Source organism: Pristis pectinata, chromosome 31 (assembly GCF_009764475.1).
Source record: "Pristis pectinata isolate sPriPec2 chromosome 31, sPriPec2.1.pri, whole genome shotgun sequence".
In the NCBI taxonomy this organism is placed as follows: Eukaryota; Metazoa; Chordata; class Chondrichthyes; order Rhinopristiformes; family Pristidae; genus Pristis; species Pristis pectinata.
Window position 1 is genome coordinate 783,769 of NC_067435.1, and position 27,360 is coordinate 811,128.

Below are 27,360 nucleotides of genomic sequence, written 5' to 3' on the forward strand. Positions count from 1 at the left end.
CAGTAACCACTCCCCTGTTCTCTACCCCACCCCTTTTGTTTTCCCTCATCCCACCACCCCCCACCACCATTTCGATCTGCCCATCACCCACACATTCCTCCCTCCAGTTCCCCTCCTCACCTCCATTCCATGCTCCACTGTCCTCTTCCATCAGATTCCATCTTCTTCAGCCCTTTGTCACTTCCACCCATCACCTCCCAGTTTCTTTCATCAGTCCCACTCCTCCCCTCCCCCACCTGCCCATCTCGCCCTTCTCACCTGGATCCACCCGTCACCTGCCAGCTCTTGCTCCATCCCCTCTCCCACCGTTTTATACTGGTTATCTCACTTTTCTTTCCTTCCAATCCTGAAGAAAGCTCTCAACGTGAAACGTTGATTGTCCATTTCCCTCCACAGATGCTGCCTGACCTACTGAGCTCCTCCAGCATTTTGTGTGTTGCCTCAGGTTTCCAGCATCTGCAGTCTCTCGTGTCTCCACAAATATTACCGGCTAGGTATTGCTCAAAAGTGGCAGTTCTTTATTCTCCAGTTAATTGACCCCTTGCAAATTACCCTCCAAATAGCAAGTTTGAATCATGTCACAAGTCCATTTCTATCATCGTAAAGCATTCTGAATGAACAAGCAGATATTAAACCAGTGCTTAGTGGTCCATGACAGGAATTGCTCATGGCTTCTTTCGTAATGTTATCTTGCAAAAAAGGTACAAAACCATTTTATTACATTCTTTTACAACATTGACATTACTACCTTTCCATTTGACTTTACTGAATACCTATACATTGAATGAAAATTATCAAGCTGCAGGTTCTGGAAATCTGAAATAAAAACAAATGCTGGAAACGCTCAGCAGATCAGGCTGCATCTGTGAAGAAACACAGTTACCGACTGAAACCCTTTGGTCAGAAGTGGAAGAGAAAGAGGTTAGCTTTATGTTGTAGAGGTTGGGACAAGGGTAATGTGTTTAATGGGCAAGGGTTGCCACGGTGATACCAATCATACGACTTCAGCGAGAGGAAGTTACTGAGCAGAAATGGAAAGGGTAAAGCTGTGAGGTTGGAACTGTAGGACCAGATCTGAAGCAAGAAAACCAGTTACTGTGACAAATGAAAACCCCACAGAACTGTCCTGCTGTGATACAGAAAAGGTTAACCGAAATTGTTAAATTTTGACGAAGTGCAGAAGGCTGCAACATGCCCACTCAGGTAAGGCTGCTGGTTCACATTGGGCATTGATAGAACAGTACAGGAGGCCACAGACAGGCAGGTCAGAATGGGAGTGGGATACAAAACTACTTTCTCTCTGCTAACTTGATTTTTTTTTCCTTTGTCCCTGTTCTCAGGTGATTCTAGCCAACAAGATCAAAGACCCCTCCCACCCCAGACATTCTCTCTTCATTGCATCTCCCATCAGGCAGAAGATACAAAAGCCTGACAGCACGTACCACCAGGCTCACGGACAGCTCCTACCCCACTGTTATGAGAAGAGTTCTCTAGTATAAGATGGAGTCTTGACCTCACAATCTACCCCATTATGGCCTTGCACCTTATTGTCTGCCTGCACTGCACTTTCTGTAACTGTAACACCTTATTCTGCATTCTGTTATTGTTTTCCCTTGTACTACCTCAATGTACAGTTATAATGAAATGATCTGAATGGATAGCATGCAAAACAAAGTTTTTCACTGTATCTCAATACATGTGACAATAGTACTGAGGAACAGTGAAATTTTTTTGTTTTGCATGCCATCCAGACAGATCATTCCATACACAAGTACATCAAGGTAGTAAAAAGAAAGCAAGATGCAGAATATAGTGTTGCGGTTACAGAGAAAGTGTAGTACAGGTAGACAAATAAAGTGCAAAGGCTATGATGAGGTAGATTGGAAGATCAAGGGTTCAAAAGTTCATCTTTTAGCATACGAGAGGCCTGTTGAGTCTGATAACAGTGGGTAGAAGCTGTCCTCGAGTCTGGTGGTACAGGCAGTCCAGCTTCTGTATCTTCTGCCTGATGGGAGGGGGGAGAAGAGAGAATGACCTGGGTGGGAGGGGCCCTTGATTATGTTGGCTACTTTCCTAAGGCAGCAGGAAGTGTAGACAGAGTCACTGGAGGGGAGGTTGACAGCAATTGAACCAATTACTTCTCTTAATTAGTATGAGCGACTGCAAATAGCATACCTTGTGTAGCCCAGCGGTTGATAGATGAGATTCCAACCGTTTGATTGGGTAGTTTTTACTTAACTTATTCATTTTTCAGAATTAGCGCCTCACTGGCAAGCATTTATTGCCATTGAGAAGACACCCCCGTAAAGCACTGCAGTCCCTCAGGTGCAAGTAATTCCTCAGTGCTGTTGGGGAACAGTTCCCAGATTTTCCCCTAACTGAGCAGGCAGCCATTCAGCCCACTGCATCCATGCTGGCTCCCAGAGCAATCCCATTCCCCAGATATTTCCCTCGAACTCTCACATGCCCCACCAACCCTACCCTGATTCTCCTATCCCCATCTATACACTAGGGGCAAGTTACAGTAGCCAATTTATCTACCAACGGACATGACTAGGATGCAAGATGCAGGGGAAACACAAGGTCACAGGGAGAATGTGCAAACCCACAGACAGTATGGGAGGTCAGGACTGAACCTGAGGCACCAGCATTACCTCTGCATCCCTATGCTGCAGAAATGGGGATGTACCTTCCCAGTCAGGGTGGTGGGGGATTGGAAGTGGAAACTGCAGTTGGTTTTCCCCTGTGCTTGCTGACCTCATCCTTCTCAGCGATCAGGGTGGTGGGTTTGAGAGCTGCTATTGGACCAGCCTCAGCCACTAACTGCAGTGCATTTTGTAGATGGTTTACGCTGCAGCCATGGTACACCAATGGGACAAGGAGTGAACGTTTCCGGTGGTAGATGGTCTAGTCAATGGTGACACCATTCCCCCCTCCGGGATGTTGATGATGGGGGAGCTCGGTGACGGTAAATGCCACTTTTGACCCTATGACCTCCTGCAGCAATGTCCTGGAGCTGGGATATTGGCTTTCAAAGACTTTAAAACCATTTTCCTTTTTACAAGATTGGAGTGACAACCTCTTGAGTCCTTGAAGCCAAGACATCTTGATGCCGTGAGTTACTCTCACCTTGCCTGCCGAATTCAGCCCCATTGTTCACAGTTGGACCAAGGCCATGGTGTGGTGTGGAACACAGTGGTCCTGCCAAAACTCAAACTGAGCATTTATGTAAATGCTGTTAGGTAGCTCCCTCGATGACATCTTTCATCATTGATTGGATGTGTCCTGGCTTTTCCAGTGTGCTCAGATAAATGCCATTGATGGGAACCATCCAAGTAACCAGAATCAACGTCATCAACTCAACATGCATTTTAGCACAAAATGAAGATTTTCCAGAACTGACGTTGACTTCCAGATGATTGCAATAGGCTTCTGAACATAGTTCCAGTTAAAGCAAAACACCAATGATTGGTTAATGATGGAGGAGTTAGGAGAAGCCCTTTCACACTTCACCAATTGTCACTTTTTCCAGTTGGATTCCTGCCATTTCATTTTGGTGCTAGGTAAACACAACAGAATTCCGCTGTAATTAATTATGATGCAAAACCAAGTGCTTAAGGTGAAGAACTGGTCTGTCACCAACAGAAAGAAAACATCCTCCATCATAACCCAAGCTCAGGAGAGCTCGGTTACTTTTCCGATCCAGGGACAAGTAAAAACAATGGAAGTTAAAGTCTCAGTTATCCCATCAGTCCAGACACAGAAGGTACAAGTGCCTCTCTCTCATTCACTTTTGCCAGGATCAAAGCCAGCTTGGACTCTCAATACCTCACATGTTGGCCTTTGATATGACATGTTAAACCAAGACTCTGTGCCCAAAGCTGGCTGAACCTCACAGAAAAGTGTCTTTTGGTGTTCTACACAATATTTACCATTTAGCCAACACCAAAACAACTGATTTATTTATTTAGGAGGCCTTGCTTTTGCAAATTGGTTCCCACAGGTTTGCATAATACTTGTGACTACACTCCAATGGTTACCAATGAATGTCCAGCGCCTTTGGACATCATCAAGCCACATTAAGGCGCTTTCTTCTAGCATGTTAATCACAAATGTCATCTTTTCGATAGAATTTATATAATACGCAAGCATCTTACCACAATTAGAATCGCAACTTGGAGCAACAATAAACAGCAAAACATTAGTAACAGCAACTTTCAGCAGAATTTGAATCAAAACTCTACTTTCATTAGTTGATCAAAGGAAAACACAACAAAAGCACAGGAGTTCCCCCAAAGTTTCCTGATCAAAAGAGTGTCCCTGTTCCTCACTTGTCAAAGCAAATACAAACTCCACCATCTGGGAAATGGGGTGTGGTGTCAAGCCCCAGTTGGAAGGTAAGTGGGAATTGGTAACCGATTAAAAAAGAATCATTGCAGGTACAGTGATACTTGGTAAAAACAAAGGCAACAATTCTCCAGAACACCGCACACATCTGCATCTTGTGTTGGTCCCGATCTTTTGTTAACAGTCCAAACAGTGGCTGCTGACAAACATGGCAGAGTTTTGAGTGCACACCATATTTGGGACATGGCTCGTCTGCGCCTCACCGTTCCTTGCCTTTTCCATACCTTTTAGTTAGTGGAACCCAGAGAGTGGGCAACGCATTCCATTACTTTGCTGGTTTTCTCTCCTCCTGGTCCTTACAAGATTACATAACATCCATGGCTTATGAACCATGTGCGTCTGTTACCAGCAGTACAACACGGGCCGAAGTGCATGGTTGCAGATAGGATTGAATTTGTGTTGCCCATCTGGATCACAATGTCCACGTTACCTGTAACATACAACGTAATGAAACATTTCCTGCATTTTCTTTACTAAAGAGAATTCGTTTCCAAACAAGGGGATAAAAGACCTACTCCTGCTTCTATTTCTTATGCACTTAGTTGCCACTGACCAAGGAATCAATCATCTAGCTCCTACTTCTAGGAGTTAATTTGATTCCGTGGTTACCATGTTCCCGTTTGTGACAGTTGTACTCAAGTCTGGTGGATCATCGATCACAATGAATTAAGATGGATTTTATCCACCATCTGCACGTCTCAGTATTAATCCAATGTTTTATGGCATAAAATTGTTTTGTAGTAACCAGCATTGCTTAATAAGCTAAAGCAGGCAAGCATTATTGGTGAAAGACTTCAACGTTAAAAAGTTACTGAAGAAACTATGTTCTTCAGTTTTAAAAATTCAGCTATCCTTTTCATTTCCTTTGCTCCATCTCCTGCTGGAAGCAGCACCTGGATGTCTCCCTGTTCTGTAGCCTCTCCTCCTGTGTTCCTTCCACAAGTCCCCTGTCCAACAGCAAGTGACATCGCTTGTCTCGATCTTCTTGCATTTCCTGCTGGGTAAACTGTCTCATTGCTTCCCAAATCCTACACAACATGTCTTCCTTTTCACCCTCATTTTTCTGTTGCCTCCGGTTCCTGATTCCTTCCCAATTCTTCTGCAACCTTTTCTTTCGCTGCTCCTCCGTCTCCTGCTCGCGGCGCTTTTTAATCCCATCCCAGTTTCTGCGCAACCGGTGTTCTCGTTCTTCCTCAGTTTCTTCCTGCCGTCGGACTTTGGTCGACTCCCAGTTCTTCCGCAGTCTCTCTTGTCTCTGCTCCTGAGACTCCTGCTGCCGCCGACTTTTAATCAGTTCCCTGTTTTTGCGCAACCGTTCATCTCTCTGTTCTTCAGTTTCCATTTCACGGTATCGCTTCATAGCCTCGCGGTTTTTACGTAGCCGATTATCGCGCTGCTCGTCCGATTCCATCTGCCGGCGCACCCTCATTGCCTCTCTGTTCTTGCGCAGTCTGTCTTCTCTCTGCTCTGCCGTCTCTCCTTCTCGGTGCTTTTTCATGGCCTCCCTGTTCTTCCTCAGTTTCTCTTCTTTCTTCAAGTCCACAGCTTGTTTCTCTGCTAATAGCTCTCCGATCACTGGATCTTTCAAAACAAAAAAAAAGGCACAACAAATGATAATTAATGAGGCGACGACAGGTAGCTTTGAAACAGACATTGCTATCTTACAGATGAGATTTTGAGTCAAAACTTTGCTGTTCTGATCTGGTAACAGCTTTTAAAAAGATTTTAATAGGGGACAGAAACCAGTTATATTTTAAAGAGAGGACTGCAGAAGCACAGGGAAGTTGGATTATAATCCGTTTTTGCTGCAAATTACAAGTGTCTACATCAATAGTTATATTTGTCAATCATACCAGTAATGAAACATGCCAAAGGGAGACTAGTTATCCATGAAAGGATAGGGAAAAACACAGACACGTGCAGCTATACTGAAGGTGTGCACACAGTAGTGTTTGAGTACACATCCACAATGCCAGCTCAAAGGCTGCAACGGCTGGAATAGGGTACCCACAGCTAGGGGGGTCCTTGCAAAGGTGGATTAAGACAAAAAAAATTGAGAGAAAGAAAAACAAGATCAGTTACAATAAGAACTTTTTTTCCCACATTCTAGTACTAGTCAGCTAATGGTATTGGTTTGACTGTCAGAAAGTGTAACAGGCTGGCGTTACTGAGCCTAGGTACAATTGAACAAAGGCTGGTTGGCAAAGAGGAATTGAAAATTAATCTTTCTGCTTACGTTTTCTATTTGGTGATAAGGAGCTTATTTTATATAACTTTAAAAAATACACTACAAATGTGCAATAAGAAAACAAATTTAAATTAGTGAATGCTGCAAACATAGACAATGGAGTAACATCTGTGGGGGAGAAAGGTTGAATAAAGTACAGAATGGAACCAAAGATGTTTACGAGACTGGTTCCATTCTATACTTTACCCAACCTGGCTGCATTTTGTCTCACTCTCTGGAAGAGCCAGGCAGTTAATCTAACTTTACAGTATGTCACTTTTGCTTTGTCTTAAACTTTTAAAATCGTTTTCAACTTTCCACTCAACCTTGTCATGCTTCATAGTTTCAAATATCTGCAACTGTCCCTGGGATGACAAAAAAATACTTAAACCCCTCCTTCCATTCTTTAGGTGAAAATGCTAAATCTACGTCTTCTGATTACCCAGTGAATGTGATTCTTTTTTCTTGATCTCAAAATAAAGAGATCAATTTTAATAGAACAGTACAACACAGGAACAGGCCCTTCAGCTCACAAAGTTGTGACAAACTAATTAAACTAGTAATCCCTTCTGCCTACACAATGTCCATATCCCTCCATTCTCTGCAATATTCACATGCCCATCTAAGAGCCTCTTAAACACTTCCATCATATCTGCCTCCACCACCACCCCAGGTAGCACATTCCAGGCACCCACCACTCTGTGTAAAAAAAAGTTTGTCCCCAGCTTAACTGTCCTTGTTGTGATGAATAAAAGGGTCCACACTTGTCACTTTCCTACTGTGTCAAGGTTTTATTCTCAATGTTTACCTAACTTGGTGTTTTATTGGTTCACTCATTCACAGGATGTGGCATTATCTACAGGGTCAGCAATGCCCAACCCATCAGGCTCGACCTGTTTATGACTGTGTGGTTTCATTTCAGAGTTAACCACATTGCTGCAGGGCTGAAATTATAAATGAGCCTGACCAAGCAAAGATAGCAGACTTCATTTATTGACAGGACATTAATGACCAGTTGGGTCTTTCTAACAATTCTGCAGTTTCAAAGTCCTTACTGGTGCAACTTTTCCCAGCCCACAGAAGTTGTTTATGTTCCCCAGTTGCTATGGTGGAATTTGAACTCTGATCTCTTGATCATTCGTCCAAACTTCTAGATTACTAATCCAGTCACGTAGACAAAATGCCCCTGTATTATTAGATTTCCTGTTGTTGTTAAATTAACAATAAAGGTTATGTACAGCACAGTCCTGGGATGCTGTATCCCGTTAATGATAAGGCATAGGGCTAGGCCCACAATCTGTTGGGCCACCAGAGATATGAAAAAGATCAAAATAAGATATCTCAACACCTCCACAAGTCTGTTATAACTTATATTGGCAAGGGCCCAGTTACATTTTCCCAACAGCCTACGGAAAGACCTGCTATCCATTACCCCTTAGTAGGTATTCTAATTGATGCTAAGGCAACACTATCCAATTTGTCTCTGGCCAAAGCTGCACGGGATATTTTGCAGCACGAGTCACTGTGACCAAATTCCTATCCTATCATGACCAAACATGTGCTCCCAGGACCAATATAAACTGCCAGAAAGAAAGGCTTCATCTCAGAGAGAAGATTCCAGGGTCTGATATCAGCCTTCACACCAACCAGGCAGATAAAAGCTCCTACCTACCTTCATTCTGGAATACTATATACAAAACAATACAATGGGTTTTAGAATGGAGCAGGAGGCAAAACTGTGGCCTTAATTACGATAACAATGCAAAGCAAGCAGGGCTGGAAAGTTCCAGCTAATGATGAGCTGACTTACTTTCTAGCTTCAAGCTGAAAAGCAATATTTGCAGTAACTTGACGTCTAGTCCCCAACTTCAATCCCTTGATCTTTTCTCTACTTTTCTGCTGAATCTGAGCGTTTTGAGGCCTGATCCAGGTCTTCACTACACAACTAATACACCTACACAAAAAGGGTTGCAATTTACATTCCTTTTCAGGATCAAACTCATCTGCTCAAGATTTCAATTAACGGTGTCCTCTACCAAACAAGTAAAGAGCTGCTTGACAATATTAATAACATCAGAGCAAACAATTCTCAGTCTAAACTCGATTAGTGGATCTCAATGGTAAGAGAGCCCTGGCAAGTGGGGGGAAAAATGGGGAGGGGGAAGAACCAAAAAGAAAAAATCCAGGGTTTCATTACAGGTGGAAACTGCGTAGAAACAGGCTTATCTTCAGCTGCAGTCCCCATGTTCAAACAGCCTGCCAACATTCATTGCTATCACAAAGAATGGCCAGGTGAGCAGAAGTAATGGAGAGGAACTGTGACTCAAAGTGTACACAAGCACCATTCAGGATCAGTGGGGTAAACTAAAAGGTAAGGAAATTAAAATTCTTTAATTTAACATTCTTTAGCCAGCAAAGATTTTGGCATGTTTACAGACACACACATTGAATCTTCTTTTAAAGTGAGTGCTTTGGAATAGCAGGCAGCAAATTTGATAAAATGATAGTTTGTAAGTTTATTGAGTCAGCAAGCAGGGACTAGAAGTAAAACTGAAGAACTAAGTTTAAAGAGATGGGCAACTTGAGATCCAATCTTGGGCAGACAGCACAAGCAGAACATAAAACATTAATATTTTTAATTATTGCTCTGTCTGTAGAGGAGCTGCACAGTTGTTTGATAGTCAACATAATCAATGTAACGTACACCATCAATCAAAAATATATTTTGGAGAGTTACAGCACCCTGATCAGTTAAGGTGGGGGATGGGATGAGGAGAGGGGCCCCACTGAGAAAGCCGATATTTATTGTCACCCTTACTTACCCAAGGTGGTGATGGCAAACGTCCCTTGGGCTGCTGCAGTATGTGTGGGGAAGTCATCCCCAACAATACTGATAGTAGGGAGTACCAGGATTTTGGTACAGGAGTGCGGGGGAAGGATGATGTAGCTGCACAATAACCTGGAGGTGCCAACATTCTCAGATGCCTTGCCCTCTTAGGTGATGGAGATCCAGGACTTACAAGATACTGTTAGACCAGCACTGGTGAGTTGCTGTTGTGCACCTTGCTGACAGCACACATTATAGCCAGGATACATTAGTGGTGGAGAGAGTCAATATGTAATTTGGTGGATGGAACATCAGTCACAAGGACTGCGTTGACTTTCCAGTGTTGCTGGAACTGCACTCATTCTGGGAAACACAGAATCTTCCATCACAGTCACAATTTGCCTTGCATTGTAAATGCTTGAGAAGTCAGCTAAGGTACTCCTCACAGAATATCCAACCATTGGCAAGTTTCGTTAGACCCAATATTTGAGTGCAATTTCACACTTCATTGGGTGAAGGGCAGTAATCAATAACCAGGGGTGGTTCCCCAGGTGGATGGTAATGATATGCTGGGCCACAAGGGGGTGCTAAAGTAAAGTCTACGACTGTTGAGAGTCCACAGAGCCTCAGGACAGCCCATTCCTGAGGTGAGGGATGAGATCCAAATTCATCTTATTTAACACACTAGTTGTAAACACGCCTCATGGTAGAGTCCCCCCTTGCTGAAGGCAAGACTATCTCCATGGGACGACCTGATGGTTATTATTCCAGTCAGGGTCAATTGAACCTGCAGAATTGTATTCTCAATGCTTTTTCCAGAAGGTGCTCATCGTGGAGAAGTACAGATTTTGCAGTCGTTAAGTTTGATGGTAATCAGCAAGAAGTTTCCTTCTCAGATTTGACCAAAGGCTGAGGGTTTAAAGGGCCACTCCCTCCCTCCTGTATGTAACTGCGCTGCCACCTCCAGTGGAACTCATGGTGTTGGGATACGACAAACCTGGGGACGGTGATAGAGGCTCTGGGACCTTGGCTGTTGCTGACATCTCTCCAATATTGTCGGGGTTAACCAAGCTGTCTGTGCCTTCAACTCCAAATCAGATGCTCAGTTTCACCCAGTTTTAATTTTATTAGACTTTGTCAGAACAGTCTAATTCAATTGAGTAGTTGGGCAGGTTTAGAGGGCACTCATGAACTGAAGTCACATTCAAGGCAAAATAATGTCATGACATAAAGGGCATTAGTGAAACTTTTATTTTAAAAAACACTGGACAGTGTACTAATGGTCACAAATACTCACTTTTCATCCCAGATTTATTTGACAAACTGAATTTAAAATTTTCCAGCTCTCATGGTGTCAATTAACCATTAGCTAAACCCCTAGATTACCAGTTCACTAATATAATGACTACACTGCCAAATCCTGCAAAGTTCCACAGCTATAACCATTCTATTTTGGCCATATTAATTGTTTGTAGCAATTCTGGAGAAAAATGCATGAGGAACCTGTAGATTATGAATTACAACTGTGTTAATTAATAGATTACTAATGGAGTTGGGAATACTTAGCAAAATTGGGGAAAATTCTTTAGAATCAATAATCAAAAGTATTTTGTGAGTGTGGTCAGAGTTTGATAGCGAAGAAGTGTTATAGGAAATAGATTCAAGAGCAACTTAAGTCACTCTTCAATATCTTAAAGAACAATGTGAGTAGAAGCAGAGGGGACTAAATGGGTAGTTTATTCCAAAAGTCATCACAAACACGACAGACCAGTTGGCCTCTTTCTGTGCTGTTTGGTTCTACAAAGAAGCAATTTGGATCCCTAGGTGAAGTATGTGCTAGAGAGGTGGTTCTCCATCATGCTTATGGTTTGTTGCAGAAATTGGGAGGTCTTTGGCATTGCAACAGGCTCAGAGAGGTTCAAGAAGCACTGTAGGATTTATCAGCAGCATTTTTTACCAAATAAATGAGCCAGGATGGTGAACTGACACCACTATTCACTGATTTCAATGTACCACGTAACATGAATGAAAATATTCTTAAGATTAAATTACAACTTTTTAATTTAAATTTATTGACGTATAAAGTTACCTTGCAGTAGTGGAAGGCCTTTTAAAGACAGTTCAGTCATAGTTCTCCGGAGTTGATCCCAATCTGTAAAGATTTTGAAACAGAATACACATAGTGAAAATACTTAAATACTTGTCAAATAGCAGAAAATACTTGAGGTTCCTGGTGAACTAGCACAGTCATAAAAAGGAACATTGCTCTCACATCCTTGAATGAAGTCTCAGTATCACCACCAAAATTTAATGATTTGGTTTTGCTTTCTTACAGATCACATCAGTGCTACAACGTTGAAGTAGCTGCTAAGATTAAACTTTAAGGACAATTTAGCAGTCAGTTTATTAATTTTGCACCTTTAAGTTACAAATTTTTCCAAACGGCACTTCTTAATTAAACAAAGAAAATTAGAAGTTCAGAGAAACAAAGTTGTTAATGGTTGATAACTCTTGTCACCATGATCCACTTTGTAAATTTGTGGTTACAAGTCTTCCACATAAAAAAAATTGCAAACTTATAATAATGTCAAGAGTTGAGCTTTAATTTCTTGTGTCTTACTAACTTCCCCAAACTCTGCACAATAAAATTGCTTTGGTTATTTCTTTTTAATAAAAGCAGAAGCCACCTGTGCACTTTTCCCATCCATGCCTCCATCCCCAAAACCAACCACACTGTGCTCCAGCATTTGGTGGGTGATGGCTCTACAGTTGCTGGTAGCCCTCCAATACTGCACCCCAACTGGTATGACTTCTGGGAGGCATCAGTTTCCACTGTCATGCCCTAACTGATGTTGTATACCTTGGGTACAGAAGAGCCACAGCACTTGTGGAACCATAGCCCAGCCAGAGTCAGGCCCTGCAGGAAACAGATAGAAAATTGACAGGACAAAAAAGTTTAAAGACACAAGGTGTATCATTCCGCCTCCTTACCCCTCAGATATCAATCAGTTCTACTGCTTCAAAACTTCAAAAACCAGATCACATCTATAAAATGCACATGAAAGTCATTTGGGGAGATAAAACACAGCAAGGATACATACGACAAGTGGTAGGATACAGAGGCATGGAGCTGAACAGATTAACCATGGAGTGCACACCTGCAGATTCCCGAAAGCGACAAGCTATTTAACTGAAGCAGCATTCTGGACTTCATTAACCAAGGCATAGAACATAAGAGTAGGGAGATTATTCTTGAACTGCACAAATCATTAGTTAGGCTACAGCTAGACAATTCCACAGAGTTCTGGTCACCACATTCCAGCAACTGTGGCAGCACTAGAAAGCTCAAGGAACTACTTACAAAGATGTCGATAGGGATGAAGAATCTTAGTTACAAGAAACGATTGGGTAGTCTGGCTTCGGTTTTTTTGGAACAGAGTAGCTTGAGGTCTACATAGAGTGGACAGAAGGGCCTATTGGATACACCAGAGAAGTCCGTAACTAGGGGCACAGATTTAAGGTAACTGGTAGAAAGATTCCAAAGGGAGTTGAGGAAAATGTTTCTTTTCCCCGCACCCGGAATGCTCTGAAACTGACAGCCCAGAGGATGGTAAAAGCAGGAACCATCATGACATTTGGCACGTGCCCAGGCAAGCTCCTAATGTGTTGCAAGGTTGTAAACCAGAAGGTGGAAAGTGGCATTAGGCTGGAGATCACTTTTCCAGCAGGCACAGACAGCATGGCCTGTCAGCTATTATGTGTGCCATGAACTTCTAAGATTCATGCAACACCATGCCTAAAGCATTTACTTTTCTGCATTAGTGGGAAAAACAAAGAAGGTGGTATACAATTTACTCACTCTGCTATATAATAAAATCTAATGCCAAGGATGGTTTAATTAGCTCTATAAATACACTGGTTATACACTACAATGAACAATCAATTGGTAGAAAGCTAAAACCAGTGTTTAAATTTCTGAAGGTCTTGCACTTACATTATAAGACTTTCAAGTAGCTTGCAGCTGTTAACTATTCTTTATTCTTTGCTAGAATACATGGGATGGATCAGAACATTTGAATTCAGTTTCCGCCACTAGCTGCGATCTGTGGGATTCCACAGCTGGGAAGCTTTCTGCTGGAATCCAGTTAGTTTACCGAGCACTGTCGTATAATCTCTGGAAAAGTCATTGAAAGTGGCATCACCATTCTTCCCATCCACTAAAGGCTGACAACAGCTGCTACAGCACCATTTAAGAGCAACACATTTCCTCTACACCTCACCCAAAGACAATCACATGTGCAATTTACTGGACTTCAGGAAACATTACAGCCAACCTGATGCTATCCAAGTGCACACACAAACTCTCTTCAGGAGTCACTACAGCAACGTGAATAAGACTACTGCTTAGACAAAAAAATCCCAACCTGACTCCAATGTGTTTTCTTGATATCTGACCTGAACCTGTCAGAGTTGGGGCCCATCAGACTTGGGTCACATGGTGAGGCTCTAACCTGGAGCTGAAATCTGGTTCCCTTCTCCTAACCCAGGATGCCAACTGTAGCAGTCCAGTTCAAAATCAGCTAATTCAGCAGAGATGTTGAGCATGGAATGGTATGTATGGCTCAGATTTTGTGTACAAATTGGAGGAGGACTAAATGAGGTTAGATCAATAAACAAACTGCAGGAGGAACTCAGCGGGTCAGGCAACATCTGTGGAGGGAAATGGACTGTCAACGTTATGGATCGAGACCATTCATCTGGACTGCAGTTGAGATGAAGAGTCTCAAACCGAAGCGTCGAGTGTCCATTTCGCTCCACAGATGTTGCTCAACCCACCGAGTTCCTCCTGCAGTTTGTGTGTTGCTCCAGATTCCAGCATCTGCAGTTTCTTGTGTCTCGAGGTTAGACCAATACAAAGTGGTATGTTTCAAACTGTAGAACTTGGATCTATTAAGTCATGTTGAGTTTATTGCCATGTGCACAAGTACGGTGAGGCACAGGTACAATGAAAAACTTGCTTGCAGCAGCATCACAGGCACAAAGCCTGTAAAACGCCTCCAGTACCACCTTGAACAAAAAATCTGCACTTCTAAATTACTGACTATTTTGCACCCCATATTCCTACTATTCTGTTTTAATGTGTGCTTGAAGCTGTGTTTTTTCTTACTTGTATTTTTTGTGATTCTAAATAAGTTTATTAAAATTCATTCATTCATTATTACTTCAAATACTTTGCTTGCATCTGATCAAGTTCACCCATTAGAGGCTGTGGGACACAATGGTTTTCAAACTAGGTAATAGGAATGTATTTAAAGAATTATTCTAATCAGCATGAAGTGAACTGTACCTCATGAACTTGGCATCTCGTGACTTGCACATACAGTGAAAACATTCTTTGATAATGATTTCCTTGGAAAGCCAGCACTATTTCTCCCCCAAACCTTTACATCCCACACCACCCAGAAGAACATTAACATCTGCAGAGGAAGCTTTGAAAAAAATTACAGGTACACACTTTGCTCCAAAGTGGAATAGATTTTTACATTGTATTTAGACATTGTCAGAGATGGTTAAGGTCTTACCACAAAGAAAAGGATGTCCATTTGAAGACAGTTCATTCATAGTTCTTCAGGTATAATCCTGTTTCTACAAAGAAAAGTCCTGAAATATTATCTCTTACAATGCAAATGGCCAAAACCGGAAATAATTTTAAATAGCAACAAAATATGGATCTAAATAAAACAGAGCGCTGCGCAAGGAAGCCCTGCTTAAGAATGTGACTTTCAATGATTTAAGTTATTGACCATGTGAAGTAGTTCAATAGTACCTACACTTCAAAAGGGACATCATTGTAAAGTTCTGAAGGGCATGTTTAAGACTAAAAATAATCCCTTATATAAATGCACATTTTTTTCTTAAAGGTCACATTGCAGTGCTTTATGCTGTTACCAAGGTTCAGCTGCCTTACTTCAAGGCCATAAAATCAAACGATTAAGTAAACACTTCATATCTGAGCTGCGCTGTCACACAATGAGGAAGTTCCCATCAAAGCCATTGTGGATTTCCAGCTCTGGACATTACATGATTGGCTTTCTTTCTTTTTAAGACTGCATTATATTTTTCCTCAGTTACAAAGCAATGCCTAGAGAACAATAGATGATAACTGTGCACAAGTAGCATTTTCCTTATATTACTTGCTGGCCTGCCATTAGCATTACATAATAAATCGGATTCCAAATTAGACTTCTGAGTAATTGTACTAAAAGCCTTAAAACCCAACCTAATTAGCATTGTACGTTGCATCCCTGGTATCCAGGAATCCTGTACCATAAAAGTTAATATTTGACAAAAAATCCTTTTGTTTTGGGTTTCAAGCTTTGAGATCATCATTGAGCTAACGTAAATGGAGTGACAATTTGTTAAAGGTTGTGGAAGGTTGCCTGTGGAGAGTATAACAAGCAACATAGGACCTCAAACCACACCCTTTGTAATGTTCTTAAAACTCACTAAAATAACCAGTTCCTTTTTTGGTTAAATCCCCTTACAGGTTAAATCTCAGGCTTCCACTCAATCATCTCATTATGTCAGTTTTATCTCTGTGATCATTAGCCATTGGTTGGAAGCGCACTTACCACCAATGAATCAGCACCTGCAATGAGTGGAAGTGACAATGCCTGCTTCATCACCAGCACTGAGAGAACAGGAAGGTAATGTACAACACAAAGTTGTATGCAAAAGGCAGCAAAAACCATTAATGAACATAAAAATAAATGCAAATTATAAATTAACATAGTAGCCAGTTTTTGTTAATAAAAAAATCAACATTAGTTATAAATTAGGACCATATTGTTGAGTTTATTAAAACTCATACGCCAGTCTGACAAGCTTAACATAACTTAGTTATTACTCCTTGCATCGTACCATTCTTGTCCATTTCTGAGGACTTGGGCAATTTCTAGCACATTTTAGTCAAATCTATATAGATAAACTCATCTCAATATCATTTTCTCTTGTACTACCTCAATGCACTGATGTGATGAAATGATCTGTATGGATGGTATGCAAATCAAAGTTTTTCACTGTACCTCGGTACATGTGACAATAATAAACCAATTTAACAATTCAATTCTTAACCACCCAGTTAACAACACAGGGCATGGGCAGAAAGGTTGTAGTAACAACACAATTTGCAGTTTCCAAGTCGGAGGCAAGATAATGTTGCTGATCTTTCATGATCACTGGAACTTTCCAAAGGGCAATGTCACTGCAGGAACCCGTTCAATATGACTGACAACTCTATACTGAATTAAAGTTTTATCTTAGCATCTTTTATGAAATATCTAGAATAAATAGCAACAAGATTCCTAAGTCACCAGCTTCATTACTTGCCCTGTGCTACATCAATAGATCTTAGTTTGCACAGCAATGGGAGTTCTTAAACTAGTATTGTGAGGGAAATCCATTCAAGGATTTCTTAGTCACGGATGCCAGACCACGGCAGAATCAGGACCATTTTGATGTCCACCAAAAATCAAATCGCTTGCCAACGCCCAAAGGCAGAGGAATGTGCACCTGTGGGATTGTTCCCCAGGGCCAACACCCTTGGGAGACTTTTGTCACTTTGAAACCAAAGACCACTGTTCCCCTATGTAATGGTCAAACCACCAAAAGGGCATTTTGTACAGGAACAATCTGATGAGCTAAAAACACCAGTTTCCAGTTAAAAGGTTACAATGACTATTGCTAAAGAATGGAATTTGAAAGCAGGGCAAGAGAAAACTTAACTCCACAACTAACAACCCTACAAAGAGAGGCTGAGCAAGTACATTGGGTCCATCCATCCTGAAAGACCCCAAAATCCCTCATTGTGACATCCATTTATTTCTTAAAACAAGCCCAAATTGTCACCTCCACCAAATCATCTGAAGGAATATTTTAAGTGGCAATCATTACTAAGGTAAAAATAAAATCAGCCCAACCTCCCCCCAAGTAAATGAATAAAAACATCTGATGATAGACTTTCATCCTGTATCTGAATTTCTCTATTATTGTCCCATGTCTCTCTGATCATTACAATTTAAGTACAGAAATAACATTTTAGAATTAATGCAATACATTTTTAAAAAGTACAACTGGACTTCATTTCTATGAACATAATACACAAAAAAAGACACTTGCATGAATAAATCATAGAGGGGCAACAAAACACTGCAGAAATTTAGATTTCAGTTTAGATCATTAAAATTGTATACACAGGAAGATTATAGGGATACTTACCCTTATTGACCCAAACACAGAACATATAATTCTGGGAGATCATGCTAAAACTGTATAAAACAAGTTAGGCCACAGTATTGTCTCCATTTCTGGTTACCATGCTACAGAATGGATGTGACAGCACCAGAGAGGGTGTAGTGAAGATACAAGACGCAGGCAGGTTTAGAGAGCGTGACTAATGGAGGGAGAAAGACACAACACAGATGTGTTGAAGACCACAACCCACAAGGCTAATGACCCAAATCTAAGTAGCAGTAAACTAACTAGATCCCCTTTAGGCCAACATGGACAGTTTGGCCCCCTGTGTCCAAACATTTGACAGAGGGAGCCAAATTTGAGAGATTAGGGACTGGGCACAGTTCACAATTTCACCCAAGTCTGTGTTTCCAATTGAGGCAAAAGAAAAGGTTTTATCTCATTTTTTTTTTAAAATCCCCAAGGAACACCCTACCCGGTAAGTGGGGGAGGTGAGCTAAATACAAGAATACAACAAAGGGCACCGACTGGGGGAGAAGTGGAGCAGTGCCGACAGGGGGAGAGGGGAGAGGGAAGGGCAGCAGTGTGTGGCAGGGCTGGGGGAAAGGGGCAGGTCGTAGTATGTGGCAGGGGAGAGGGGGGTGTGCTGGGAGTGTGTGGTGGGGGAGGGGGAGGAGGAGGAGGAGGGGGAGGGGGAGGAGGAGGGGGAGGGGGAGGAGGAGGGGGAGGGGGAGGAGGAGGGGGAGGGGGAGGAGGAGGGGGAGGAGGAGGGGGGGAGGAGATGGGGAGGAGATGGGGAGGAGATGGGGAGGGGAGGAGATGGGGAGGGGAGGAGATGGGGAGGGGAGGAGATGGGGAGGGGAGGAGATGGGGAGGGGAGGAGATGGGGAGGGGAGGAGATGGGGAGGGGAGGGGAGGAGATGGGGAGGGGAGGGGAGGAGATGGGGAGGGGAGGGGAGGAGATGGGGAGGGGAGGGGAGGGGAGGAGATGGGGAGGGGAGGGGAGGGGAGGAGATGGGGAGGGGAGGGGAGGGGAGGGGAGGGGAGGGGAGGGGAGGGGAGGAGATGGGGAGGGGAGGAGATGGGGAGGGGAGGAGATGGGGAGGGGAGGAGATGGGGAGGGGAGGAGATGGGGAGGGGAGGAGATGGGGAGGGGAGGGGAGGAGATGGGGAGGGGAGGGGAGGAGATGGGGAGGGGAGGGGAGGAGAGGGGGAGGGGAGGGGAGGGGAGGGGAGGGGAGGGGAGGGGAGGGGAGGAGATGGGGAGGGGAGGGGAGGGGAGGAGATGGGGAGGAGATGGGGAGGGGAGGGGAGGGGAGGGGGAGGGGAGGGGAGGGGGAGGGGAGGGGGAGGGGAGGGGAGGGGGAGGGGAGGGGGAGGGGGAGGGGGAGGGGAGGGGGAGGGGAGGGGGAGGGGGAGGGGGAGGGGAGGGGGAGGGGAGGGGAGGGGAGGGGATGGGATGGTGGGAGGGGGGAGGGGAGGGGGGAGGGGAGGGGAGGGGAGGGGATGGGATGGTGGGAGGGGGGAGGGGATGGGGAGGAGATGGAGGGAGGGAGGGAGGGGTGATAGGAGAGGGGGAGGGGGGAGAGGGGGAGGGGGGAGAGGGGGAAAAGGAGTGTGTGGGGGTGGGGGGAAAGAGAGCCCGGGTTCGATCCCAGGCATCTCCAGCGGTCAGTACGGACGGTTTGGGCCGAAGGGCCTGTTTCCGTGTGTGTCTGTATGTGGCCGGGGGGGGGGGGGAACCGCTGCCCCACCATCGCCCTCAACCTGCGGCATCCCCCCCGCCCCCGCCCCCAGTCCCCGGTACCCCCCACCAGTCCCCCCCCCGGTACCTCCCCCCCCGGGGGCCCGGTACCTCCCCCCCCCCGGGGCCCCCCCCCCGCTGCTACAACAACAACCCCGATCCGCACCGGACCCCGGTGTACTACAACAACAACAACACCTTCCCCTCGCTCCCCCGACACCCCCTCCCTCCCCGGCCTACCCTAACCCCAGAGCACAGCGGACCCCGACGCTCCCTCGGTGCCGCTGACACCCGCCGGACGCCGAACCCCGACTCCCCTCCCTCACCTCGAAAGGGGGAAAAACAATTACCGAGCAGGCGATCAGCGCGGCCGCCTAAACGCCTGAGGCTTTGCGCAGGCGCAGAACCGGCGGGAAGGACCCGGCTGGCTGGCGGTGACGGCAGGCGGAGGGGCGGGGCCTGGGAGGCTGCGCAGGCGCGGAGCGGGAGGGGGCGGGGCGGCGGGCATGTGACGGTTGGTACGGAAGCCGGGCGGCCGGGCCGGGCGGTGCGGCGGGGCGGGGAGGATGAGCCTGGGGAAAGCGGAGCTGTGCGACAGTCTGCTGCTATGGGTGAGTGTCGGGGGCGGGGTCCCGGGGGTCCCGAGTCCCCTCCCCCGGTCCCCCCCCCCCACGGTCCCCCGGTCCCCCCCCCCCACGGTCCCCCGGTCCCCCCCCCCCACGGTCCCCCGGTCCCGCCGCTGCCGAGCTGGAGGAGGCAACAGCAACAACACGTTGCATCTACGTGGCGCCTGTAACCTCCACCTGCCGGGCCGCGGGAAGCCCCCATCCCCATAGGGGACAGGAGCGGGCCATTCGGCCCGTCGTACCGCTCCTACCCACCAGATCACAGCTGACACCGCCTCCCTCCGGTCACAGGGACGCAGCACAGCAACAGGCCCTTCGGCCCCACAGGTCTGTGCTGACCATCGCCCACACACCGGGGCCGACTCACAGCCGCCAGTTAACCCACCAAGCGGCTGCTGGGTCCGGGGGGGGGGGGGTGTGGGGGGTCCGGCTGCTGGGTCCGGGGGGGGGGGGGTGTGGGGGGTCCGGCTGCTGGGTCCGGGGGGGGGGGGGGTGTGGGGGGTCCGGCTGCTGGGTCCGGGGGGGGGGGGTGTGGGGGGTCCGGCTGCTGGGTCCGGGGGGGGGGGGTGTGGGGGGTCCGGCTGCTGGGTCCGGGGGAGGGGGGGTGTGGGGGGTCCGGCTGCTGGGTCCGGGGGGGGGGGGGTGTGGGGGGTCCGGCTGCTGGGTCCGGGGGGGGGGGGTGTGGGGGGTCCGGCTGCTGGGTCCGGGGGGGGGGGGTGTGGGGGGTCCGGCTGCTGGGTCCGGGGGGGGGGTGTGGGGGGTCCGGCTGCTGGGTCCGGGGGGGGGGGCGGGTGTGGGGGGTCCGGCTGCTGGGTCCGGGGGGGGGGGGTGTGGGGGGTCCGGCTGCTGGGTCCGGGGGGGGGGCGGTGTGGGGGGTCCGGCTGCTGGGTCCGGGGGTGGGGGGGGGGTGTGGGGGGTCCGGCTGCTGGGTCCGGGGGGGGGGCGGGTGTGGGGGTTCCGGCTGCTGGGTCCGGGGGGGGGTGGGGGGTCCGGCTGCTGTGTCCGGGGGGGGGGGGGGTCCGGCTGCTGGGTCCAGGGGGGCGTGTGGGGGGTCCGGCTGCTGGGTCCGGGGGGGTCGGGGGGTCCGGCTGCTGGGTCTGGTGGAGGGGGGGGTCCGGCTGCTGGGTCTCGGTGGGGGTTGGGGGGGAGGGGGGAGGTGTCCTAACGGCTGGTCAAAATGTTGGGCAGTCTGTGTGGGGTGGGTTAATGAACAGCTTTGGAGAAGTCTGGAGTATGATCAGGGCAGGGAATAGTTCAGGAGGCTGTATAGATGTAATGAAGTATCTGGCTTCCTTCTGACCAATACTGTTTGATTTACTGAAGATGCAGTTTTTATTAAGAGCTGTTTAGTATGATTGAAACATAAAATCTTGAAGCAGGTTGGATCTTGTAGATTAAACATTGAATATAGCTTTACAGATTTTGGGATGACATTTCAATTGCAATGAGTGTTTACTAGGTTATAGATGAAGGCCATGAGAAATGAGGTCAGTGAGGTTACAAGAGTTGCGATGGAGTTGCCAACATTTCTGCACATAACCTGGTCTGACATTTCACTTCATGGTGCATGATTGTTGTGTTCTCACAAATGCTGTCTTGTGGGGCACTGTTGAACTGAAGCCACAACTGATTCAAGTGCTTGTCACATTGTCATTTACTACGTGATGGGGCATGATGAGTCACCAGGCCTTTAGCTTATCTTCCGGGCCAAACCAGCAGAAAGCCAAATTGATCAGTTGTCTCATCTCTGTACAGTCCTGCATTACAAGATATTTCTAGACAGTGGAAGCAAGAAAGCTCAAAACTACTGGTAAACAAATGTAACCAAGTTGAAGCAAATAGCTTTGATGCACTTAAGTGGAAGCTAAACAAGCAAGTGGGGGACAAATGTGTTAGTTTAAGGTGAAGTAAGGTGGGTGTGGAGATGAAACTGTTGAGCCAAATGGCCCGTTTTTGTGTGGTGCAACTATTGTTGATGCTACAATATTGGTATTGGTTTATTATTGTCACTTGTACCGAGGTACAGTGAAAAACTTGTCTTACAAACCGATCGTACAGGTCAATTCATTACACAGTGCAGTTACATTGGGTTAGTACAGAGTGCATTGATGTAGTACAAGTAAAAACAATAACAGTACAGAGTAAAGTGTCACAGCTACAGAGAAAGTGCAGTGCAATAAGGTGCAAGGTCACAACAAGGTAGATTGTGAGGTCAGAGTCCATCTCATTGTATAAAGGAACCGTTCAAAAGTCTTATCACAGTGGGGTAGAAGCTGTCCTTAAGTCTGGTGGTACATGCCCTCAGGCACCTATATCTTCTACCCGATGGAAGAGGAGAGAAGAGAGAATGTCCCGGGTGGGTGGGTCTTTGATTATGCTGGCTGCTTCACCAAGACGATGAGAGGTAAAGACAGAATCCAAGGAGGGAGGCTGGTGTCTTTGATGTGCTGAGCTGTGTCCACAACTCTCTGCAGTTTCTTGTGGTCCTGGGCAGAGCAGTTGCCATACCAAGCCGTTATACAGCAAAGTGCTGTGAGTACTGGAGTCAGACAGCATCTGTGGAGAGAGAAGCAAAGTTAATATTTCTCATCTAATTCAGTTCATTTCTGGTGAAGGGCACAAGTAGTCCCCAGGTTACGTAAGGGTTCTGTTCCTGAGAACTGTCTGTAAGCCGATTTCTCTAAGTCAGAGATGTCCATTACCCATACCCAATCATTCTATGTATACCTGCTATAATTCCTTCATTTCACTGAATAATCACCCTCGCACTACCCATAATTAAACTAATAGAACATATACTGTATCCTGTTGTTAATGAATACCAGGGAACATATTATTACTAACTTGAAAAACGCTTTTAAAATGAATGGGAGGATTTGCATAGAGTCAGATTTCCATAAGTCAGGTTATCTGTAATGCAGGGAATCCCTATAATTGACCTGAAATGTTAACTGTTCTTTTTCTCCACAGATGCTGCAAGGCTGCTGGGTATTTTACAGCAATTTCAGTTGGCTTTAGATTGGCACTGTTTTGATTTGGATTATTAATACTAAGCCCATTTGATTGCTCTTTTAACCTTCAAATCCGCACATTCTGATTCAAGCCCTGCTCTAGGACTTGAGTTCATTATATAGGCTGCCACTTAACTTCAGAGAGAGAGAGAGATATTGGCATCCTCTGGAGGTCCCATTTGCATGTTCCAAAGATATAGATGGCTATTAAATATCCCAATGACTTGGAGCAGGGTTTTCTGCCAGAGATTCCTTCAATTTTAAAAATCTCATACTATCAAGTGAACGTGTGTCCAATGAACATTTAAATTGCTGTTTAAAGTTGATTGACAAATTATCTTCTGGTTTTCTTCATTGTATATTTTAGATGTTTGTACTGCTATAACAGTTTTACTGACAACATTTTGTTTGACTTTTTTGTTGTCTAGTAAGTTTGCAGAGGGAATGCAACTCTGTCCTGGTGTGGAGCACAAACTTTTTAAATTTGCAAATTCATAAAGTGTTTTGTAGTAGTCAATATTCTGCTGCAAAACATTTGGAGGCTTGGGACCGTGTCCAAAGAGTGCCTGCACTGGTTATCACTGCTGTGAAAAACATCAGCTTGCATTTTATGGTAGAGATTTGGAATGGGGTTTCAATCTACTGAACTCATTAACATTGTCTGCAGTGTTAGAAAAACTGTAAGGATATGTTTTCTGAATGTTCTTCCCTTTGGCGTAACATTGTACCTCTTTCATCTCTCAGCTCCAGACGTTTCACGTGCCATCACCTTGTGCCACCAAGCAACAACTGACCAGTGGAGTTGCAATCGCTCAGGTTCTTAATCATATGTAAGTTGAGTTTTGGTTGCATCACAAAGTTAACTTCTGGGAGTGAGAGTTGCTGGTGTGCAATGTTCTTGCATGTGGACTAATTATGGCTCAGTAGCTCGACAACAAGTTACCAGGGTGTAACAGGAAATGGTGGAAATCTGGAACAAAAACAGTAATGGCAGAAGAACTCAGCAGGTCAGGCAGCATCCATGGATAGAGAAACAGTCAATGCTTCAGGTCAATGACTCTTCATCAGAACTGGAAACGTGAGAAAATGAGTGTGTATTAAGTTGCAGAAAGGAGAACAGGTGGAGAGAACAGAGGGAAAATTTGTGATGGGAAGCAAATCTGTCAAAGTAAGTACTACTTTGAACACAAGCAGTTTAGAGACAGAAGGAAAAAAGAAAGAAAGGAACAAATTGAAACTGATATATCCAGCAACATCAGTGGAGAAAGAGGGAAAAGCTGTTTAGCTGAAATGGTTGAATTCAGCCTTGAATCCCGAGGGTTGTAACGTGTCCACATGGAAGGTGAGGTGCTCTGCCTCAAGCTTGTGCTGGCCTTTGTCGGGACAATGTTTAGCACTATAGTTCTGATGAAGGGTCGTTGACTCTGTTTCTCTCTCCAGGGATGCTGCCTCACCTGCTGGGTTCTTCTAGCATTTTCTGGGGTTTCTTGCTCAAGCCTGCCTTGCAACCTGGTAACATTAAAAATGTGTTTGTAGCAGTTGTATCATGAAGATTTAAAAGTTTATGTGCATTGAAGGAACAGTATTGACAACACTGTCAGCCAATAAGTTGGAGATGGCAGAGTATATAGCACAGCAAAATATCCATTGTATTGTACACGATACAGAGTTGGAGAATAGTCTATTTAAAGAGCAGAAGAAACAGAACCTGCAATATTTTTTTGCAATGAGTGCTCAGTAATCTCCCCAGAAAACTCTGCATAAAATCAATCTATCTTGCAGCATTGTGATCATTGTTTGATGGCAGAATTATCCAGTAATCTCCACTCATCTGATTATAGCATTGCCATGATGTACAGGCATGAAAGGTTTCTTTTCATACGTATCCTTGCACAGATGCTGTGTATGCAGGGTTAGAGGAAAATGAATCATTGCATCATGGTGTAGTGGTTAGCGTAATGCTATTACAGCGCCAGCAACCCGGCTTCAATTCCGGCCGCTGTCTGTAAGGAGTTTGTACGTCCTCGCCATGTCTGTGTGAGTTTCCTCCGGGTGCTCTGGTTTCCTCCCACATTCCAAAAGACGTACAGGTTATGCTTTCTTATGTTGGCGCCGGAAGAGTGGTGACACTTGCGGGTTGCCCCCAGCACATTCTCAGTAACGCAAAAAGACGCATTTCACTATGTGTTTCGATGTACATGTGACAAATAAATAAATATCATGTCTTTCACCATAATTTCCCATATCTACATTTAAAATGGAAACTTCCATGCAATTTCCTTGCACTACAGTTCTTCCCCTATTGAAAGGATGCCATTAGTTTTACATGGATAACTGCCATTGTACTGTAAGGTGGGCATGGTGGTGTGGTGGGTGGTGCTGCTGCCTTGCGGCTCCAGTGGCCTGGATTCGATCCTGTCCTCCGGTGCTGTCTGTGTGGAGTTTGCACCTTCTCTCTCTGGCTGTGTGGGTTTCGGACCTCTTATACGATAAAGATGAACACTTGATCTCCCAATCTGCCTGGCTGTGGCCCTTACACCTTATTGTCTACCTGCACTGCACTTTCTCTGTAACTGTAACACTACATTTTGTTTTTGTTCCTTTTTACTACCTTGATGTACTTATAGAATGGTCTGTCTGGATGGCATGCAAACAAAGTTTTTCGCTGGATCTCAGTACATGTGTCAATAATAAACCAATTACCAACTGTACACAGCAGAATTTATAATGGAAAACCTAGGTGGAAACCCCACTTCCTGGAGGTTTCCCTGTGGACCATGCAGCTTACCGAGTTAGAGAGATGTCAACGTTCTTTCATTGTTGTTAGGTGTAAACACTGGAACTCCATGCCCAATAACACTGGGAGTGCCTTCATCAGAAGGGCAGTAATAGTTCAAGAAGGCAGCTCACTAACAATTTCTCAAGGATAGTCAGGAAGAGCAGCAGATGCTGACTATGCCGGCAACGCCCATTCTCCAAAACATGAATTAAAGTGTGAATATATGTTTTTTTAATGTATTAATGTGTCGCTGGGTGCAGTACTGTAATAAAAACCTGATCCATGACTTGCTTTAAAGACATAAAAGGTCACATCCTAAAGTGGATTTATTCCCATCAAATGGCCCCTGAAGCCTGTTGCCTGAGGATGCCGCTGTGTGGGTTTAGAACATAGAACACTACAGCACAGTACAGGCCCTTCGGCCCACAATGTTGTGCCGACATTTTATCCCACTCTAAGATCTATCTAACCCTTCCCTCCCACATAGCCCTCCATTTTTCTATCATTCATGTGTCTATCTAAGAGTCTCTTAAATGTCCCTGATGTATCTGCCCCAACAACCTCTGCCAGCAGTGCGTTCCACACACCCACCACTCTCTGTGTAAAATAAAACACTTACCCCTGTCATCCCCCTTATACCTTCCTCCAATCACCTTAAAATTATGTCCCCTCGTGTTAGCCATAACGGAAGGGTAGAATAACTGTCAGCACATCACAGTAGTGAGATGTACTGTATAAGTGTTAGTGAATGTCCAAAACCCATAACAACAATTTGAAAAGGTAAACAAATGTATCTATACTGTGCACAGCTGTCCCATCGATTATACCCCATACTACTTCATTGCCAAAAAAACATATTCTTTTTAAAAGCTGTAAAACACCATCTGTGCTACCAGCAACACACACACAATGCTGGAGGAACTCAGCAGGTCAGGCAGCATCTATGGAGGGAAATAAACGGTCAAAGTTTCAGGTCAAGACCCAAGGGTCGACTGTTTATTTCCCTCCATAGATGCTGCCTGACCTGCTGAGTTCCTCCAGCATTTCGTGTGTCTTTCTCCAGATTCCAACATCTGCAGAATCTCTTTGGTCTCCATCTGTGTTGCCAGTGTTGACGCTTTGCAAAAGTGATGCCAGCACAAAGTAACCATCTTAAATCTGCTCTCCAACTGGAAATGGCAGGCTTGCACTGCTTGTCTTGTCAATCAGGAAATGAGATTGGTTTCCTTCACATCACGTGGTGGATTACACCATATCAGAATCGGCGTTATTATCACTGACATATGTCGTGAAATTTGTTGTTTTGCGGCAGCAGTATAGTGCAAGACATAAAAATTACTATAAGTTACAAAAATAATGCAAAAGAGGAATAACGATGTGGTATTCATGGACTGTTCAGAAATTTGATGGCGGAGGAGAAGAAGCTGTTCCTGAAATGTTGAGTGTGGGTCTTCAGGCTCTTGTACCTCCTCCCTGATGGTAGTAA

General features: G+C 45.3%; 2 protein-coding genes across 7 annotated transcripts in view; one reads left to right on the plus strand and one right to left on the minus strand.

Annotated features, from left to right (window-relative positions):
• Positions 1-1,603: 1,603 nt before the first annotated feature.
• On the minus strand, positions 1,604-19,866 carry LOC127585076 (trichohyalin-like). Of its 5 annotated transcripts, none has more exons than XM_052042231.1 (6): positions 19,699-19,775; positions 17,739-17,913; positions 15,044-15,107; positions 12,322-12,378; positions 11,551-11,613; positions 1,604-5,988 (listed from the first exon to the last, which is right to left on the minus strand). In XM_052042231.1, exons 3-6 carry the CDS (start codon positions 15,081-15,083, stop codon positions 5,264-5,266), a joined length of 885 nt encoding a protein of 294 aa, XP_051898191.1. In that variant the 5' UTR covers positions 15,084-15,107; positions 17,739-17,913; positions 19,699-19,775; the 3' UTR covers positions 1,604-5,263. The 5 variants fall into 5 exon arrangements, with proteins under 5 accessions (XP_051898191.1, XP_051898196.1, XP_051898194.1 ...); XM_052042236.1 differs by lacking the exon at positions 12,322-12,378 and adding an exon at positions 13,456-13,635; XM_052042234.1 differs by lacking the exon at positions 12,322-12,378.
• An 86-nt stretch (positions 19,867-19,952) lies between these two features.
• LOC127584964 (protein Hook homolog 3-like) overlaps positions 19,953-27,360 on the plus strand; it is a 57,786-nt gene continuing 50,378 nt past the window's right edge. Inside the window, exons 1-2 of one of the 2 annotated variants that reach the window (XM_052042041.1) lie at positions 19,953-20,069; positions 23,840-23,925. In XM_052042041.1, coding sequence (XP_051898001.1) covers positions 20,025-20,069; positions 23,840-23,925 — 131 coding nt within the window. In that variant the 5' untranslated portion in view covers positions 19,953-20,024. The remainder of the gene's footprint in view (positions 20,070-23,839; positions 23,926-27,360) is intronic. The other variant, XM_052042042.1, reaches the window with a different exon arrangement.

Excerpts from the sequence above, each read along its gene's own strand:
- LOC127585076 (XM_052042231.1), bottom strand. The coding sequence starts at position 15,083 with ATGAATGAACTGTCTTCAAATGGACATCCTTTTCTTTGTG. Across the intron at positions 12,379-15,043 it reads TGGACATCCTTTTCTTTGTG|GGCCTGACTCTGGCTGGGCT; the intron begins GTAAGACCTTAA and ends TGTTTCCTGCAG. Across the intron at positions 11,614-12,321 it reads GTGGCTCTTCTGTACCCAAG|ATTGGGATCAACTCCGGAGA; the intron begins GTATACAACATC and ends AAATCTTTACAG.